The following is an 18,007-nucleotide window of genomic DNA, read 5'->3' on the forward strand; positions in this document are numbered from 1 at the left end:
TGCCCTTAAAGGAAATTTCAAGGAAGACAGGCTGAAGTTGGTGAGATATCTGCTGATGTTGAAGATGTAGGCAAGGTGGCATCTTACTCATGATCAGGTTAACAATAACACATACATTGAACAGTTTTAGAATTTTGCATCTTTAGCTTTATGTCCAAATGATGTGTTTAGAAAAAAGGGAAAATGAAGGCAACCCGCAAAACTGATAATGAAAATAGAACATGAAAGTAACAGTCATCACGCACTAACAAAGCGCCTCATCTTCCTAAATTAACAGAGTCAGCCCTCTGAGTTAGTCTAAGTGCCAGATTTGTCTTCTGAGGCCACTTTTGGCACCCGAATTCCTGAGGTCTAGCCTCAAATGAACATTTCCTCCACTGCCAGAGTCCTGCAGGAGGCTGTAAGGATGGATCCCACAGCTGGTCGCTGCACTGACAGGCACGCTCTCACCGGCTTAGGCGTCGTCTAGGGCATGTCGTCCTCAGAATGCTCTTCCACTAGAACCTGCGCAGTAGGGAGCAGACTCCCAGAGACCCTTCCCATCTTTGTTCACAGCCACTTTCTCAACAAGGCCTGTGATCATATTTAAAATTGTGGCACCTGTGCTCCCCACCCACCACCCGATCCACATCTTCTTTTTTTCCATTGCACTTAACACTTATATTGTAAACCCAGAATTGACTTGTTTGTTGTTAATCTGTGCCCTCTGCTAGACTGTAAGCACTGTGAAATTACAGAGATGTATTTGCTTTGTCTGTTGATATAAGTGTCTAGAATAGTGGCTAGCGCTTAGCATATAAATATGTGTTGAGTGGATGGATACATGATGTATTGATTGTTCATTACTAGCTATTTATGCCACATCAGGCAGTTTTCATTATAGCCTTCAGTATTCACGTAGTTAAAACCATCCCAAATATTTGTGTTTGAACAACGTTGTCTGTGAAATGGAACTGCCTAGGTCATGAGTGCATTTTGGAGGTCTGCTGTTGAGTCAGAGCATGCTGGCAGTAGTGGCTCCACTTGTAGAAGTGAAACCTCCTGCTTGTGTTTTGGCCCCATGAGATCTCATGAGATTTCCCCAACATTTTTGGCTTTACTTCCGACGCGCACTTTCATATCTCTTAAAGATCAGCCCATTGGACGTTATTCTTAGGACAGTGCTTAGCACTCAGCAGTTAGCCCAGTCAGTGGTACGTGTTGATGGTGGGTGTGACCCATCACGTCTGTTGTGATTTTTAACCTCGGAGCATCTTAGGAATTATCCAGTCCAGCTCATTTTATACTTCAAGAAATGCAGGAAACTAAGATGAGGTTAATCTTCTAAATTCACAGTACTAGCTAGAGGCAGTTCTGGGACAGGAATCCTAGTCTGTTTGGTTTTTTTTTTTTTTAAACCCACCATATTGCTAAAACAGATAGCAACACCAGCTTCCTCATGCAGTGCAGTCATCTACTGTCAACACGGGGCTTGGCTTCGTTCCCTTCAACTTCTCACCCGTCTTTCTTAAGGAGGATCCAGATTTCTCCAAATGTTACCTTCATATGGGACCCTATTCTGTCACCCTAACCCAAAGCCTTCTTAGAATGCCTTCCCCACAGGGGCCAGTATTTTCTCTCGAGTGCCCGCTGTTTGGGAATGCTTGCTTTTCTGCTTTCCTAGGCGCCCCCCCATCACCATGCTGTTCAGCACAGGGACTGGTTAGTGTCTGGTGGCTGCTTTGTTTTGACTCCCATCTGGTTTTTGCCTGTCTCTTCCCCCAGCTCCACCTTCAACTTGGTTTGCCCTCAGGAGCTCTTTACCTCCTTTGATCAGTTTCTCTGGCTCCTTCTTCACCCTTCATGGCTTCTCAAGGCTACATCAGTAGAGTTAGGAAGGGAAAGAAGCAACCACCCTCCTTTTATCTAGTACTTGATTTTTTTTCAGCATTATCACATATTTGACCTTTACAGCAACCTTGTGTTAAGTGGGAACAGATATTCTTACTCTCTTTTTACTAACAAAGAAATGAAATACAGATATGTAAAGGAAATGATCTCATTGGCAGATCTGGAAGCAGAGCCTCCAAATCTGAGTGTAGAATCTTTTCTTCTGCCCCAAATTTTAACAGAAAGAGAGACAAAATTTATCACTGTCTGGTATTCTGAAATGTACATAATTTTTTTCCTGAACATCTTACTCAGTTTAAAAATCTTCTGAGGATATTAATGTGGATTTCTCTAGTGTCTTTAGTAACTTGATTTTAGAAAAGACCAGACAATTAAGTTAGTGATATAATAAACAGGTTCTCTGATACTGACTGCATTTTCATCTACATTTACCAGTTATTAAATGCTGTTATATGTGGAATTGTGTTTGCAATATTTTATTTACTGTTTTGAGAATCAGGCTGATGGTAAGATTTATTCAAATTCTTGATTTTAATAGTGTATCAATATAACTTAATAATTTGATGTCTTTGCAAGTTTTGAAAATCTACATATTCTAGTAGATCCTCCACTTAACTAAAAATGTAGGAAATATTTCACATATAAAACATGATATAGGCCGGGCGCAGTGGCTCACGCCTGTAATCCCAGCACTTTGGGAGGCCGAGGCGGGCGGATCATGAGGTCAGGAGATTGAGACCATCCTGGCTAACACGGTAAAACCCCATCTCTACTAAATATACAAAAAATTAGCCGGGCGTGGTGGCGGGCGCCTGTAGTCCTAGCTACTCGGGAGGCTGAGGCAGGAGAATGGCCGTAAACCTGGAAGGCAGAGCTTGCAGTGAGCAAAGATCACGCCCCTGCAGTCCAGTATGGGTGACAGAGTAAGACTCCGTCTCAAAAAAAAGAAAAAAAAAAAAGATATAGTATTGTATTTAAACTTAAATATATTCTTTAAAATATTTATCATTTATCTCAGCTAATAGAAAGTGATGTCTTACTACTTTTTATTATTCGTAGACAGACCGAAATTTGTTTCAACTTAAATTCAACCAATAAGTTTTACTTAATTTTATTAATGTTTTTGAGTTACTTCACTGCCAAGCAGAGCATTTTAAAGCACACTGTGATGTATATACTCTCACAAGAAAAATGAAATGTAATTACATTTTGCAAGTAACACAAATTGGAAACTGACATTGTCCTGACATGGCTGGCAGTGTCTGCTCCCTGCCAAGCTTCTCTGTATAGCCTATCAAGAGAGTTTATATGCAAAGTAGCAAATATATGGTGTTCTGTAATGCAGCTTTATTCTCACTGCCACTTGCCCTCCCATAGGCCATGGGATGCACAAATTGTTTGTATGTAAGAGTCCTAGAAGATGTTAAAAAACCCTTGCGTCTTATGTTCAGAGCTATCAGCAAGATCTAAGGCCCGAAATCATAAGATACAATAGTGTACAGTAAATTTATATAAAGTCCTTTGATATAAATTGAAGTTGTCCAAATTCATTTCCTACGAAATGATAATATCCAGCTTCTAGGTTTGCCTTTGATGTTGTTACTTCCAGTCATTTTTAAGTTGTTTTCATGTTTCACATTGCCAAATGGCACACTACCTGGAATGTGCCCTCTTGTTGAGACCATTCTTAGTTAGATATAGTGGCAAAGAAAAAAGTGAGACTGTAGGGAATTTGGTTTGCTTTACAAGTTAGGGTGAGTGGATGATGAAATGTGTGGAAGTATAGCAAACAATAACCATCTGTCTATTATCCAGTTTCCTGAATGATAAAAATTGTCTGTGCATCCTGCCTCAAAGGTTTGACCATGGGGTGGGTTTTCTCTTCTGATAGATTAACAGTGTCCAGTCACATTTGTTATCATTTATGTGTGATCTTGCTGTTTACCTCTTTTAAATCAGAAATACATTCTCCTTAGGGGAAGACACACACACACAAACACACACACATATGCACACACACTGATTTATACTAAAATCACAAAAACCTTTTAAAATGTCTTGTGAAAATATTTTAGCTACCTTTCTTAGAACAAACATAAACAAGAATAGTAAATAAATGTGTAGGCCAGCACCAGCGTTGACATCTCTTGTGACCTGTGCTACATGGAGTAACCATTGTAGAGACAATCATCTTAGGCACCAAAATGACTTAGGAGCTTTTTTCTTTGTTCTTTCTTATCACTTACTATTTTTATTAGTTTAGCTCTTTCCAAACATGTTTACTCAGAGATACCTATTTTAGTTAGGAAGAAAAAGAGAAATAACACCAATTAAAGCTAATTGAGGCTGAATTCTTGTCAGTCTTAAAAGAATCCTAATTGTTTCTCTTTGAACTGACTAATCCATAAAAGTTTTCTGAAGGGATGGGGTGTGGCTGTATTTGATGGCTTCCATTTGGATGGTTTCTACTAGCTTTTTTCTTACCTGAGAACTATTAGAACGAACATGATCATTTTTTCAGGCTGGAGTGCAGTGGCATGGTATCAGCTCACTGCAACCTCTGCCTCCCTGGTTCAAGCGATTCTCCTGTCTCAGCCTCCTGAGTAGCTGGAACTACAGGCACCTGCCACCATACCTGGCTAATTTTTATGAACATGATCAATTTTTTACACATAGAACATAGTGAAATGCTGATAATTATAAGTTGCTTGCTCATTGGAGTTATTTATTATGTGATCAACTGTGAAATTTTGTGCAACCCTCCCTCAGAATAGAAAAAAAATTAAGAGGATTTAGTCTGAGTTTCTGAGAATAATTTTCCAAGTATATCTGGAAAGATAAATTGATGTTAAAGGATGTATAATTGATTAATTAAAACATCATTTCATAAAACTCATTTTATGATCCACTGTGAGAGCAGCTTCAGATGCCCTCAGATAAGCATCAAGCCAAGTGGTACAAATCATTTTCATGCAACTGAAGATACTATTTATGCTGGAATAGCCCCCCAAAACAAAAATCCACGTGACCTGTTTAACTTTGTGCTATTACAATGTCTGTGTGTTTTGTGTATTCTCTCATAGGTATGAGAAAGTGCCAGTCATCTTGGTCGGGAACAAAGTGGACCTGGAAAGTGAGAGAGAAGTATCGTCCAATGAAGGCAGAGCACTTGCTGAAGAGTGGGGCTGCCCCTTTATGGAAACTTCCGCTAAGAGTAAAACAATGGTGGACGAACTCTTTGCAGAAATTGTGAGGCAGATGAACTATGCTGCTCAGCCTGACAAAGATGACCCATGCTGTTCTGCATGTAACATACAATAGCATCCAAATATGGCTGTCCTGGATGGGATTTGCCCAATGTCGTAGGTGATAGAAAACTCGCCTACTCCACTGCAAAACTTGCAGGATGCGTGGTGTTAATCTACAGAGAACTGCAGCCCTTATTCAGAATTGAGCAGTGGTTGTCAGTTGATATCTCTGAGTAACATTTGGGTTCAGTAACTACAGTTTTCAACATTTGTCCTCAGTCTCCTTTATGCATCTGCAACTTTAAGGCATAGTCCATCGATCTACAGGGTGATCTCATTTGAAAGCTATGATGGCATTGTCACTGAGTTGACAGAAGCAACTATTGTATAAATTAAAAATAACCATAAGGGAGAAACCAGAAGAATTCCTATGACCACTTACAATTAAAATATTTTGTCGTCTTTAAAAAAATAAGTAAAGGAGAAATATTTTCCTACAAGAGTACTGAATTTCAGGAATTGGGATAGAGCTTCTAACCAATGTATTTCGTCAAGTAAGATAGTAACAGCTGACCTGCCAACAGCATTACAGGGAGAGATTCTTTGCTCAGCTAACACATTTCTGTTTTTGAAAATTGATGCTTAATTGTATCTGTTATTCTAATTTGTGACATGGAACTAACTCACGCTTCAATCCTTGATAGAGCAAAAGTCAGAACAGGTTATGTAAAAATACAGTCTGGCTTTAGAATTTGTTAAATCACCTGCTTTGCCACAGAAAATGGAGGCTTTCACAAGGGTTTGATCAGAATTAAAACCCCGACCCCGCCCTCTGTTAACTGAGCAGGGGTGGTCTTTGTAACTTTACTGAATAAGAGGGAAGCAACTATGATGGGAAGAGATTACCTAGCCTTACTAACAAGAAGCATTCTAATAGATAAACTAGTACCATCATGTAAGGAAAATGAAGCCATGTTGCATCCACATGTTCCCGTTTGCAGAAACCTCACAGGACAGTACAAATATCTGGCATTTTTAAGTTCATTAAAGCAGCAAATTCCTTCTCGCCTTTAAGGGCTATGGTTGTAGTGTAACCTGTGGCTAACCTGCTTTCAAAATCAAGTTTGCTGTAGCAGAGCTTTATTGCAGGCATTTTAAAAATTGAATAACCATGTGAAATAATTTGGGCTTAAAAGTGAACATAAATTATAGAGTGGAAGGTAAGGGACAAAAGCCTTTTATCTTTAATTTTCCTGGAGAATTATATAAAGGTTTTCTTAGAACAATTTTGCCCTGATTACTGAAGTGTCAAATAAAGCTGGAGTGAATATTTTCTTTTGAAAAGGTGCTCAAGCTCTGACATTTTTGGTTTTCATAGCCGTGAAGTATTTATCATTTGCATGACTAATGGCACAGGAAAAACCTATTCATAAGTTTTACAATCAAATATAGAGGGGTCTTCAGCTAACTTCAGTTACAAATGCTGAAAAGATTATCTTGAGCTGGGCCTTGGGAGAAGAATTTGGCCTTCAGAACTGCAATATCACTGAGCCTGCGATCTATACACCACCCCACATTTTGTTGGTTTCACAGTCTTGTGCAAGTAACCTCTGGTCTTACGTGTGTCACTGAGAGAAGAGTGTGTGTTTGTGTGTGCATGTGTGTTTATTGTTCCGAAGAATTTGGCACAAGTCAGAGATAATTTGCCTATACTAAGAATCTATACTGCAGAATATAGTGTATCAAAAACTTTTTTCTTTTAAATTATTAAAGTGTCTTTTATACTTTTATGAAATCACTAGTAGCCCCCCAAGTGTTTAATAACTGGCATTAAACTTAGAGGATTAAAAAAAAAAAAGGTTGATAGTATTTTTCATAATGAAAAAGCTGAAGAGATAGATAGGTGAATGAAACCAGGCCATAGCTGTCAAAAATCTTTGAATTTTGAATATTTACATTCTTCAGTATAATTTTTTATAATCCTCAGTTATGAAGCACCTTGTTTATAGGACAAAAAATTTTAACCAATTTTATTGCAATGAATTTCACTGCATAAAAGTTGGTTTGATTCAAACATGTAGAGAAATTGGAGATTCAAGATATATGATTTCTCTACTGAAATAAAAATATTTGTTAGTGAATTGGTTGAGTTTTGATTCCTCTAACTTCTCAGAATGATTCTTTTGAATTCTATAACTAATAGCAATGTTTGACAAGTAAAATTGCAAAATAGAAATATCTATAAAGATCCCACAGTTTGACATTATGACTTGCTATGCAGATGTGAAAGTAGGTTAAATAATATGAAAGATATGGCAGAATGTAAAGTGGAAAAAATGATCTAAAATTTTGAATTGTATTAATAGTTAAAAACATTTGTGTCAGATGACAAGGTGGGCTTTTACTGTCAAGACATGAATAATAATTGATCTGGCTGCCTGATCAGTGTTTCCACGCAGCCCTGCATATTTAGTGACCAAGGCATCAAGGACATCCCGAAACTGGAAATTCCTATCCATCTGGTGTGAATACAATTCAGTTGGCAAATGAATGTGTTTGTTGAGATATTACAGTAATAAAATGCTTAAGAACAGGAAGATTACATTTGTTGGCATATGAAACCTTAGTGGCTACAGAAGAAAGTTGACCTTGTGTCACTATTTATTTTATGCCCTGATCAGACTAGCAACTTAGATAAGTGAAAGTTTTTCTCACATGCCTTAAAAATATTATGGTTTGATCCAAAGACCCACTTTTTCTTTAGCTCTTGTGATAAGATTTTCTTTTTTTTACTTTTATACAAAGGCAGCATCTTTGAATTTTTTTTTCTTTTGATGTTGCAACTTTTGGGTTCTTTTAAACTGTGATAGTGATGGTAACTGATGCCTTTCATTTTGTTCAACTTATACAAAACAAGCCAGCATCTGATCAAAAGTATTACATCAAATCTTTTCTTAAACTATTGAAAGGTGCTTTGATGATTTTCTCCTTTGGTTTGTAGAATTAGGACTGAACTTTTGACTCGAATTGCTACAGTTGCCATCACTTTTCTGTGGTAATACTACTGATGTTTGCTTTTCTATATAAAGAAATGTTGCCTAAGACTGTCTGGTATTTGTTTTCAAGGGTTTTCCAGTATGAATGTTAATGTTGTCCGTGTATGTATGAATATGAAAGTGCTTTGTTTTGTTTGTTGCTGTTTTTTGCTTGTGTGTTTTTTAAATTTTTTGTTCTTATCAGTAGTCTTGTGTTAGCACTGGGTAAGCTTTAATTGTCCCTCAGCCAATCAAACATTAAGGACTATGGGGTTCTTTTTTTTTATTTAACATGTCATTGTGCATCTATTAAATCTTGATCAGGGTTTCAAGAATGACTGCAGTGGGTTTTGGAAACAGACTTATCATTATTGATTTGAGGTTTCCCAGAGATATAGTTCACAGTTAAGTGTTGCGCTCTAATACAACTGACCATTTAAAATTGAACAACAGTTTATTGTTTTGTAACAATGTCAGTTGTTAAACCTTGACATTTCAATTAAAACATGAATTGTAGTTATAACTCAATGCAAATTCAACAGTTGTATTTGGAGTTAAATTATTTTAACAAATAAATTTATTTAATGAAACTCTGCATTTGCTTTGTTTTGTACATGCTCATGAGAGAAATGTATTATATACAAAAACAACTAAAAATTGCCATATAATGAATTTAGTACTCCTCATGCAAAAATATTTTAGCTGATTTAAATTGAGAGTTCATTGTATAAAAAGGCAGGTAGGTAGATACTTCTCATAGTCTTTAAAAATAAAAACATGGAAAAGATTGTAAAATCAGTTATTATAAATATAAACTTATCTCTACAAATGATATTTTATATTTTGAATGATAGCTGGCTAATTTGAAGCCTGATGCTAAAGTTAACAGAATTGTTCTAAATAATTAACATGAATTAGCAATATCACTAAAATGATTCTGTGTCCTTCTAGCGATGGCTTGAAGCCGGCTTTCTGTTTTCACGTCATGTGGATCTGAGAGTGCCAGAAGCTGAAGGTTGCTGTGGGGCTGCCCGCTTGTTCTATATGGGGCCCTGTGAATGTGGGCAGATGCTGTTAATTGTATACAGCCTTCAGCTGCTCTGATAAGGAGCCCATTCATTTCCTAAGCCAACTTAAACTATGCCTTTTGGTTATGTTGCCTTCAAACTCTGCTGAAATCCTCTGGCAGCATTCCACCAGTTGAGACGCTTCATTGTTTTAGATTATAAGAATAATTTGAATGAATATAGCAGAGGCACTGTAGATAGATCCCAGATATTTAAAGGAAAACATACCTATATTTTAGTAATATCTTCTGAAGAACTCATAATTTTATTTGAAGTGTTTGTATATTTTTTTATAAATTATTTAAATGTATCAAATCCCAAGTTGGAAGAGTATCTTTGAGGCTAAAAAGTAGTGCTCTGAAATTCTCTCAAGTTATATTATTTGTTTGTTAGAGGTCCACGAATGAAAATATATGTAGCTAAAGGAATAAGGTGCTGCCCAATTTGGAACCCAACTGACCTCTAGGATCTATGAAGCAGAGAATATTATCACAAACTTCTGAAAGAAGCTGTTGACCTCTTGTTTCTTAATTTAAAATATTTTGCCATGTAAATACTAATAAAACATAGTGGCTCTTCATCAGTTAAATGGATAATTTCAACTGGTTTTACATTGGTTTTACATTGTTGAATATTATCTAGTATTTTTAATAAATATTTTTATAAATAGTTTTTTTTTTTTTTTTTTTTAAGAGCCTCGCTCTGTCGCCCAGGCTGGAGTGCAGTGGCACAATCTTGGCTCACTGCAAGCCCCGCCTCCCGGGTTTACGCCATTCTCCTGCCTCAGCCTCGTGAGTAGCTGGGACTACTGGTGCCCGCCACCATGCCTGGCTAATTTTTTGTATTTTTAGTAGACACGGGGTTTCACCATGATCTCCTGACCTCGTGATCCACCTGCCTCGGCCTCCCAAAGTGCTGGGATCACAGGCGTGAGCCACCGCACCTGGCCTATAAATAGTTTTTAGATAATATTCAATATCCCCAACATCGAAGTATTGAGTTTTAAAAGATTTGTTGCTATTCTAGGTAAGATGCTATTATTTCTTTCTATATTTTCTTAGTAGTCTTCATGTTAGTCTGTAAGGATTCCTCCAGGATTTCTCAGCAGGGAAAAAAGGTAGAGGACTAGCTGCTTGAAAGACTAAATACGAAGACTAAAATACTTGAAACTGCTTGAAAGACTAAATACTATTTAGTATGTATGAGCTGGGAATAAAGAAACTGAAGGAATGATCCTTGGTATAGCTTATGGGAATTTTTTTATAAAAAAAAAATCTTAGATCCTCCCATTTTAAAGACTTCAGTATCAATGATTCATATTTACAATTTTACACTATTTTGAGTGTGATGTGCTTTTATACCTTTAAAAACATCAATCAGGATGAGTGAAGCGAAGAAAAGGTCATCCCAACTTCTAGTTCCCCAAAATAGCCACGTTAACAATGGATGTAAATCATTCCCAGCATCTTCCTATGCACATACATATACATATGTAAGTACATGAACATAGGTAGAAGGATAAATAACTCAATGTTATTTTTGAGAAACTGGCTCTAAGTACTAAAAATGAATCACTGAAAGTCACACAGCTAATAAAGTGGCAGAGTTGAGTTTCTAACTCTGCCACTTAATTTCTAACTCTTCTAACTTCTAACAAGCTTACAACTCTAAATGACCCTTTCCCCACTGTTAATCCTTTTACTTAAATTGAATCCACTCATTCCATGCTCATTCAGCTCTTATTTATCGAGAGGTTACACCTGCATCTGGCACTGCCGCAATACACAGATGGTCTCTACACATAAACCCCGATGTTAAAGACATCCTAGTCCCATCTCCTTGCCATTCCCTTTTCTCTCAAGACAGATACAGTTCAGTCTACTGGCAAGAAAGGATTTGTACCTCCTCTACTTTCACATGTCAGCATCACAGTAATCCAGGCTGAGCCGAAGTCCCAGGCACAGCCCCAGAGACTGCTGCTGGCTCGGTTTTTTTCAAGATCTGTGCACCAGCCTGAGCTAGACCCTCCTGGGAACTTGAGGTGTCTGTGTGACAGAGTGGAGGTGGATGACAGTACAGCAGGGCCTCAGGGCTCTGCTGTTAGAGGCTGGGTCTACTTCTAAGGAAGAATTCAGGCTAAAAATAGGATTAGCAAGGGGCAGTGGGGATACAGAGGCAGGTTGGGGACAGCAGGGCAAAGGGCTCTATGTATCAGATACTACACTGAAGAATAAATGCTGGGTCCATGCCTATAGTTAAATACCAGGTGTTTTTAGGTTTTAGTGAGATTTTTAGTTTAAAATGTTGAGGTTTGTTACAGCACAGCTCTGTAGTGTGTTCTGAAGAGGTCTTATACCATGAGAGGTTTTGCTGAAAATGATGATAGCGTCAAGCAAGTCTGGGAAACCCCACATAACAGATTTCACATCTTGGAAAAAACTCAAATTCCACTCATGTCCCAAAACTAACTAGACCCCAGGACACTTTCTTTAGATTATACACAGTAGCACTCTCTGGAGCACAGTTTGGAAAATGCTGCTATTAGATATTTGGCCTCCAAATGCTGATGTGGGAAATCTGTCCAGGAGAGGGGACCTGGATCAGCTGTGAGTGTGAGAATTCCTCTGACCCCTGTAGTCTCCAGAGGAAGGGAAGAGAAAGGGAAGAGAAAGGGAGCGAGTTGGGTGCAATAGCTCGTGCCTGTTAGCTCAGCACTTTGGGAGGCCAAGGCAGGTGGATCATCTGACGTCAGGAGTTCAAGACCAGCCTGGCCAACATGGTGAAACCCCGTTTCTACTAAAAGTACAAAAAATAGCCAAGCGTGGTGGTGCATGGCTGTAGCCCCAGCTACTCTAGAGGTTGAGGCAGGAGAATTGCTTGAACCTGGGAGGCAGAGGTTGCAGTGAGCTGAGATCAGGCCACTGCACTCCAGCCTGGGTGGCAGAGGGAGACCCCATCCAAAGAAAAAGAAGAGAGGGAGAAGAGGAGAGGAGGCAATCTATAGTTGATGGACATTGGAGTATTTCCAGTTTGAGTCTATTATGAATAAAACTGCTATGAACATTTGTGTACATGACTTTCGGTGGATAGACACAATACTCACTCCTAGGTCACTATCTAGGAGGGGAATTGCAGAATGACAAGATTTGATTGTCAACTTTCATAAACATTGATAGTTTTATCAAGTGGTTGTACCAGTTTACACAAACAAGCAGTATGTGAGAACTCCAGTTGCACCATGTCAAGGATGGATTGCCTGGGAAGTGGGCTGTGACATAGAGCTTAGTGTGCAGGATGCATGTAACCAAATGTCCTTGGGATTAACTCCTGTGGAAGGGAGTAGAGGAAGTAAGGTTGGCCAGAGGGAGAAGTTGTGCGATGCAGGGCCAACAACCCCCAGACAGGGGGAGTTAGAATGAGGCCCTTAGAGTTGGGCCCAGATGGTTTAGTCCTCTGTACCCTCTGCCTGTCAGTCGTTGTGACCTTGAACAAGATGCAGAGGCAATCCCTGAAGGATCAGAGAGTGAAGGCTGTCGGTACTCTCAGCAGCAGGGCAGCAGCCACTTGACTGAAAGGAGGTCCAGGTGGTGCCTCACAGCATCTATCAACTCCACCTTCCACACACATACCTGGCACTGTCAGGCTTTGTCATTTTTCATTTTATTCTGGTGGGAGTGTGGTGGTATGTCATTGTGGATTCTACTTCATGTTTCTCTAAGGCCGATATATTTATATGCTTATTGGTCATTGGTTACCCTCTTTTGTGAAGTGGCTATTTATGTTTTTTGCCCATTTAGTAAATGTTTTATTTACTGTTTTATTAAGTGACTCAAAAAAGATTTATTTAATCTTTTACTTATTTGTAGGAGTTCTTTACATTTTCTGGGCACATGTTTATAAGTACAGTGTACTGAGTCTGAAGCTTGCCTTTTCACACTCTTGTTGATATCTCCTGATAAACAGAGGTCCTTACTTTTAATGAAATCAATGCACCAATCTTTTATTTGATGGTTAATTGTTTTGTGTGCTTTTAAAGAAATCTTTGCCTACTTTAAGGTTGACCTCCAGCCCCTCAGGGGTATGCTGAGTTGACCTATGAATATAATAGGAAAATAACAATTGTAATCATAGTTTACTGAACAGTGATATACCAACCATCACCATCATCAGTCTTGGTTTCATATTATTGATGAAATATTTAAACATTAATAGAGCTGGCTCTTGGCCAGCGTTTCTGTGAATGTGTTCCATCAAGTACTAAGGCTGAATAGGAAAAAGATTTCCATGGTCAAATAAGTTTGAGAAAAACCAGCTTAAACAAAGTTAAATAGGCTCTTGTGGTTTTCAGTATCCTAATGTGGATTATGTAACATTGTAAGATATAAATACATTATGTTCTGCAAATTATTTAACCATCGTATGCTAGTTCTTCTTAGAACATTTCACAGGACTAGTATTTCATAGTTTGGTAAATACTTCTCAAGGCAAAGGGTATGATGTCCAACAAAAAGCAGCTTAAGAATAAAGTGAATCTGAGAGTTCATAGTGAAATTAAAAAATAATAGTGAAATTAAAAAATAAATGGCTAATAAGGATTAGCCATTTACAGGATACTAGCTAATAGGCACAGAAGACAGAACCAAGAAGTCATCCCTTTCCAATCCTCCACAGCAAAGCAGATTCAGGGACGGATCAGCAATCAGCAATGCTGAGGCCATTGGGTGCAAGGGTTAGAGGGAAACAGATATTCACAAATTACTTCTTATTTGCTAAGGGAAAGAGGTAGCTTTTCAGTGGTGACAGCTGGCTGACACCACATGAACCAGGTGATCAAACCAAGCACTGCCAACAAAGGGACAAAAGTCTAAAGTCTATCATGGGCGCCTCTGTGACATAAAAGTAAGCACCCAGTGCCACCTATGTGGTATCTTCACCTGGATCAAATCATGGAGAAACAATCAGACAAATCCACATCATGGGACACACCACAAAAATAGGTTTGGATGCTTCCAAACAATGTCTTGAAAGACAAAAATAATCGGATGGGGGTTAAGAGGCTGTCCTAGATATAAGGAGACTAAAGAGATTTTTTTAAAGAAAATGATGCATCCTAACATTTTTCCAACCACTGTCTTTCAAATGTGCAACATAGTTCCATCAAATTTTACTGTGTATAGAGACTCTCAAAAGAAGGAAAATGTGGCCCTCCCCTTAACGGGATGCATCCAAATCCATGTGGCAGCCGGGCGCAGTCACTCACACCTGTAATCCCAGCATTTTGGGATACTGAAGCAGGCGGATCATGAGGTTGGGAGATCAAGGCCATCCTGGCCAACAACACGATGAAACCCCATCTCTACTAAAAATACAAAAAATTAGCCGAGCGTGGTGGAGGGCACCTTTAGTCTCAGCTACTGGGGAGGCTGAGGCAGGAGAATGGTGTGAACCTGGAAGGCGGAGCTTGCAGTGAGCCAAGATTGCGCCACTGCACTCCAGTACGGGTTACAGAGCGAGACTCCGTCTCTCACACAGACACACACACACACAAAAATCCCTGTGGCTCACTGTAGAAAAAGCCAGTCTTTCCCCTGCCCTGGAAATCTGGGAACCTCCTTCCACTACAGATTGAGCTCTACTCCTTTCCCACTGAGAATCCCTGGATTAAGCTGGTTGTTCCTTGTAACGTGAGACTCTCAATACTCACTGCCCAGAGAGCCCGACTTCTGACCTCTTGCTGCCTTTATGGTTGACCAGGGCACTGCTGTCCTGGGGCAACAGCAAGAGCAAACAAGTAATTGCAGAGTTTATGCCATGAAAGTTGATGGAAGAGTTGGGCTAGGCATGCCTGGACCTCTTGAGCCAATTCAGCTGTGTTTACTCCTCCTTCCCTGCTCCTTCCCTCTTTTCATTCCTTCTGTTGCCTCACGTGCTACGAGGACCTTTCCGTAGCCCCATGTCACTGGATTTTCCCCACATCCTAAACACAGACAATTGCTGATTAAGTCATTCACATTATTTCCTTTTGAGAATGATTTTGGCCTTTTGATTGTTTTTCTAGCAATAAACATCTTTCTGGAAGAGGAATTAGCTCACTTGAGCAGCTGGTTTCAACAACTCCCTGCATTTTCCTTCAGCACCCAGGGACATGTGATTTGTAACTAAAACAAGATAAAAATGCACAAAACTCATTCACTCATACCAATAATATTTGCTGTATAACTTTTTCAAACGACTGACTTCTTTCCAAATATACACAACAAAACTGGTCAGCATTAAAACTGCGAGGACAGTGGTTGTCACTGTTTGCCACTGGATCTGTCAACTCCTTTGTGGAGCCTCTCAAAGCTGCCCATGGCCATAGCCTTGGGCCTGGGGTCGGAGTGGAGAAGAGCCGGCAGAAATGGCTGCAGACTGGAACCTGGCTGGAGAACCAGGGCAGGTACTTCTTGGGAAGGACCGAGGGAGAGTCCTTAAAGGGTAACCTGATAGCGTCCTCAGGGAGGAAATGTGATCCTAAGTGGGAAACCATAAATAATGACTCCTCTGCTCACGACTCAAAGGAATTCCAAATAGTAGCAACAGAATACATCTTTCCTTTTCATTTTATCTGAAGAGTTGCTAATGTTTAAGATGACTGTGTCCTCTTTTTCTTACAATGACTTGTCACTTCAGTCCTGAACAAATATTGTCTGATATATTAGCATATCAGTGGCTTCGAAAAATATAAAGGCAAAATGTACTAGAGCTGAACAATATAGATCCCCTAGTCACTCACTTCTAATTACATTTGGATGGATTCTTCATTGCCATGGAAACACTCTACCCTTACCAAAATTTTTAGGCAGGGATCTCCTCCAAGTTTCACAGTTCTGTGTCTTAAAGACATTTCTTGTTCTATTTATGAGTTTAGAAGCTATGCCGCAATTTCCCATTGGGATAGCATGCAACTGTAGCTGCTGTCAGTTGCTCAAGACAGTTAATGTAAGAGATACTGCACCAGAGACTGTGAGCGACGTAGTAGGTGTACCAACACGTTCCATGATTCTGGCACTGGTTTTGACTGCCACCTTATAATTTTTTCACCCGAAGGCCGGCTCTACCAAGTAGAATATGCTTTTCAGGCTATTAACCAGGGTGGCCTTACATCAGTAGCTGTCAGAAAGAAAGACTGTGCAGTAATTGTCACACAGACGATAGTACCTGACAAATTATTGGATTCCAGGACTCACTTAATCAAGATGACCAAAACCACTAGCTGTGTGATCACAGGAGTGACCGCTGACAGCAGATCCCGGGAACAGAGGGCACAATATAAGGCAGCTAATTGCACATATAAGTATGTTTGTTAGATTCCTGTGGACATACTATGTAGAAGGAATTACTGATATTACTCAGGTCTATACACAGAATGCGAAATGAGGCCTCTTGGTTGTTGTATGATTTTAATTAGTATATTTGAAGAACTAGGCCCTCAGGTGTACAAGTGTGATGCTGTGGGTTACTACTATGGGTTTAAAGCCACTGCAGCAGGAGTTAAACAAGCTGAGTCAACCAGCTTCATTGAAGTGAAGAAGAAATTTGCCTGGACATTTGAACACAGTGGCAACTGCAATTACATGCCTTTCTACTGTGCTATCAATGATCTCAAACCTTCAGAGAGAGAAATTCCAGTAGTTACAGATGAAATTCCTGAATTCAGGATTCTTACATGAGCAGAGATTCACCACACCTTATTGTTACAGCACAGAGAGACTAAACATTGTCCTTAGTTTACCAAATCCGTGATGCCACTTCCTCTGTGTTTGGTAACAACAAACCAACTTTATGGAGGTCTCTGGATTGAAACAGGAGCCTCTCCCACTCCTCCCACCACTGAAGTGGTCAGGACTCTGTATTAGTAAAAACAATGCTTTTGGGGAAAAATGTAAAAAATAAAAAACGATCCCTTGCTTTCTATTGTTACAGATTATTTCTATATGAAACTACTTTCTTTATTGTCTTTGGTTTGGTTGATTTATTAAATGGCTCTGTCCAATATGGTAGCCATTGGCCACATCCACGTATGGCTATTTAAATGTATATTATTAAACTTAAATGAAATTAAAATATAGTTAGTCAGTAGCACTAGCCACATTTCAAGTCACATTAGCCACATTCTAAGAGTTCATTAACCATAGGTAGGTAGTGGCTACACATTAGACAGTGCAGATATACAGCATTTCCATCATTGCAGAACAGTCTATTAAACAGGGTTACAAATGAAAGTTTGCTTATATCAGAACTATTCAATTTTATTTGTTCAAAAATAACAAGGGACTAGGAAGATCTATGCAGAGCTAGCTTTATGTGTGGGACTAGGAAGATCTATGCAGAGCTAGCTTTATGTGTGGGACTAGGAAGATATATGCAGAGCTAGCTTTATGTGTGGGACTAGGAAGATATATGCAGAGCTAGCTTTATGTGTAAACGACCCCACACTTAGAAGAAACCAAAGCTCGGTTCAGTGCTCTGTTGTGCTCTTGAAATTCTTAATAATTTTGAACAAGGCTCTGAGTTCGTGCACAAGGCTCTTCAAATTAAGTAGCCAGTCCTGCACTATATAAGATGAAGCTTGGCTGTCGAATTCTTTGTTTTCTCTTCCCCTGCATTTAGTTCTTTTCCAGCTGCCCTCTTTTTAGAGCAAGGAAGAAGAGTTGACACATGAGATAAAATTCAGGTGCCTGGAATCGTTTATACCATCTCAACAGTCTTATCAGGGATCCAGCTT

At 39.1% G+C, this 18,007-nt stretch overlaps 1 protein-coding gene and 1 pseudogene across 1 annotated transcript in view; both read left to right on the forward strand.

Moving 5' to 3' along the window:
- The window catches only part of RAP2A (RAP2A, member of RAS oncogene family), a 52,903-nt gene extending 44,140 nt beyond the window's left edge, over positions 1–8,763 (forward strand). Inside the window, exon 2 of the mRNA XM_007960720.3 lies at positions 4,974–8,763. Within this exon, the coding sequence (XP_007958911.1) occupies positions 4,974–5,211 (238 nt within the window). The 3' untranslated portion in view covers positions 5,212–8,763. The remainder of the gene's footprint in view (positions 1–4,973) is intronic.
- A 6,877-nt stretch (positions 8,764–15,640) lies between these two features.
- LOC103214879 (proteasome subunit alpha type-6 pseudogene) lies at positions 15,641–17,115 on the forward strand (annotated as a pseudogene).
- The last annotated feature ends 892 nt before the right edge of the window (positions 17,116–18,007 follow it).

Source organism: Chlorocebus sabaeus, chromosome 3 (genome assembly GCF_047675955.1).
Source record: "Chlorocebus sabaeus isolate Y175 chromosome 3, mChlSab1.0.hap1, whole genome shotgun sequence".
Taxonomy (NCBI): domain Eukaryota; kingdom Metazoa; phylum Chordata; class Mammalia; order Primates; family Cercopithecidae; genus Chlorocebus; species Chlorocebus sabaeus.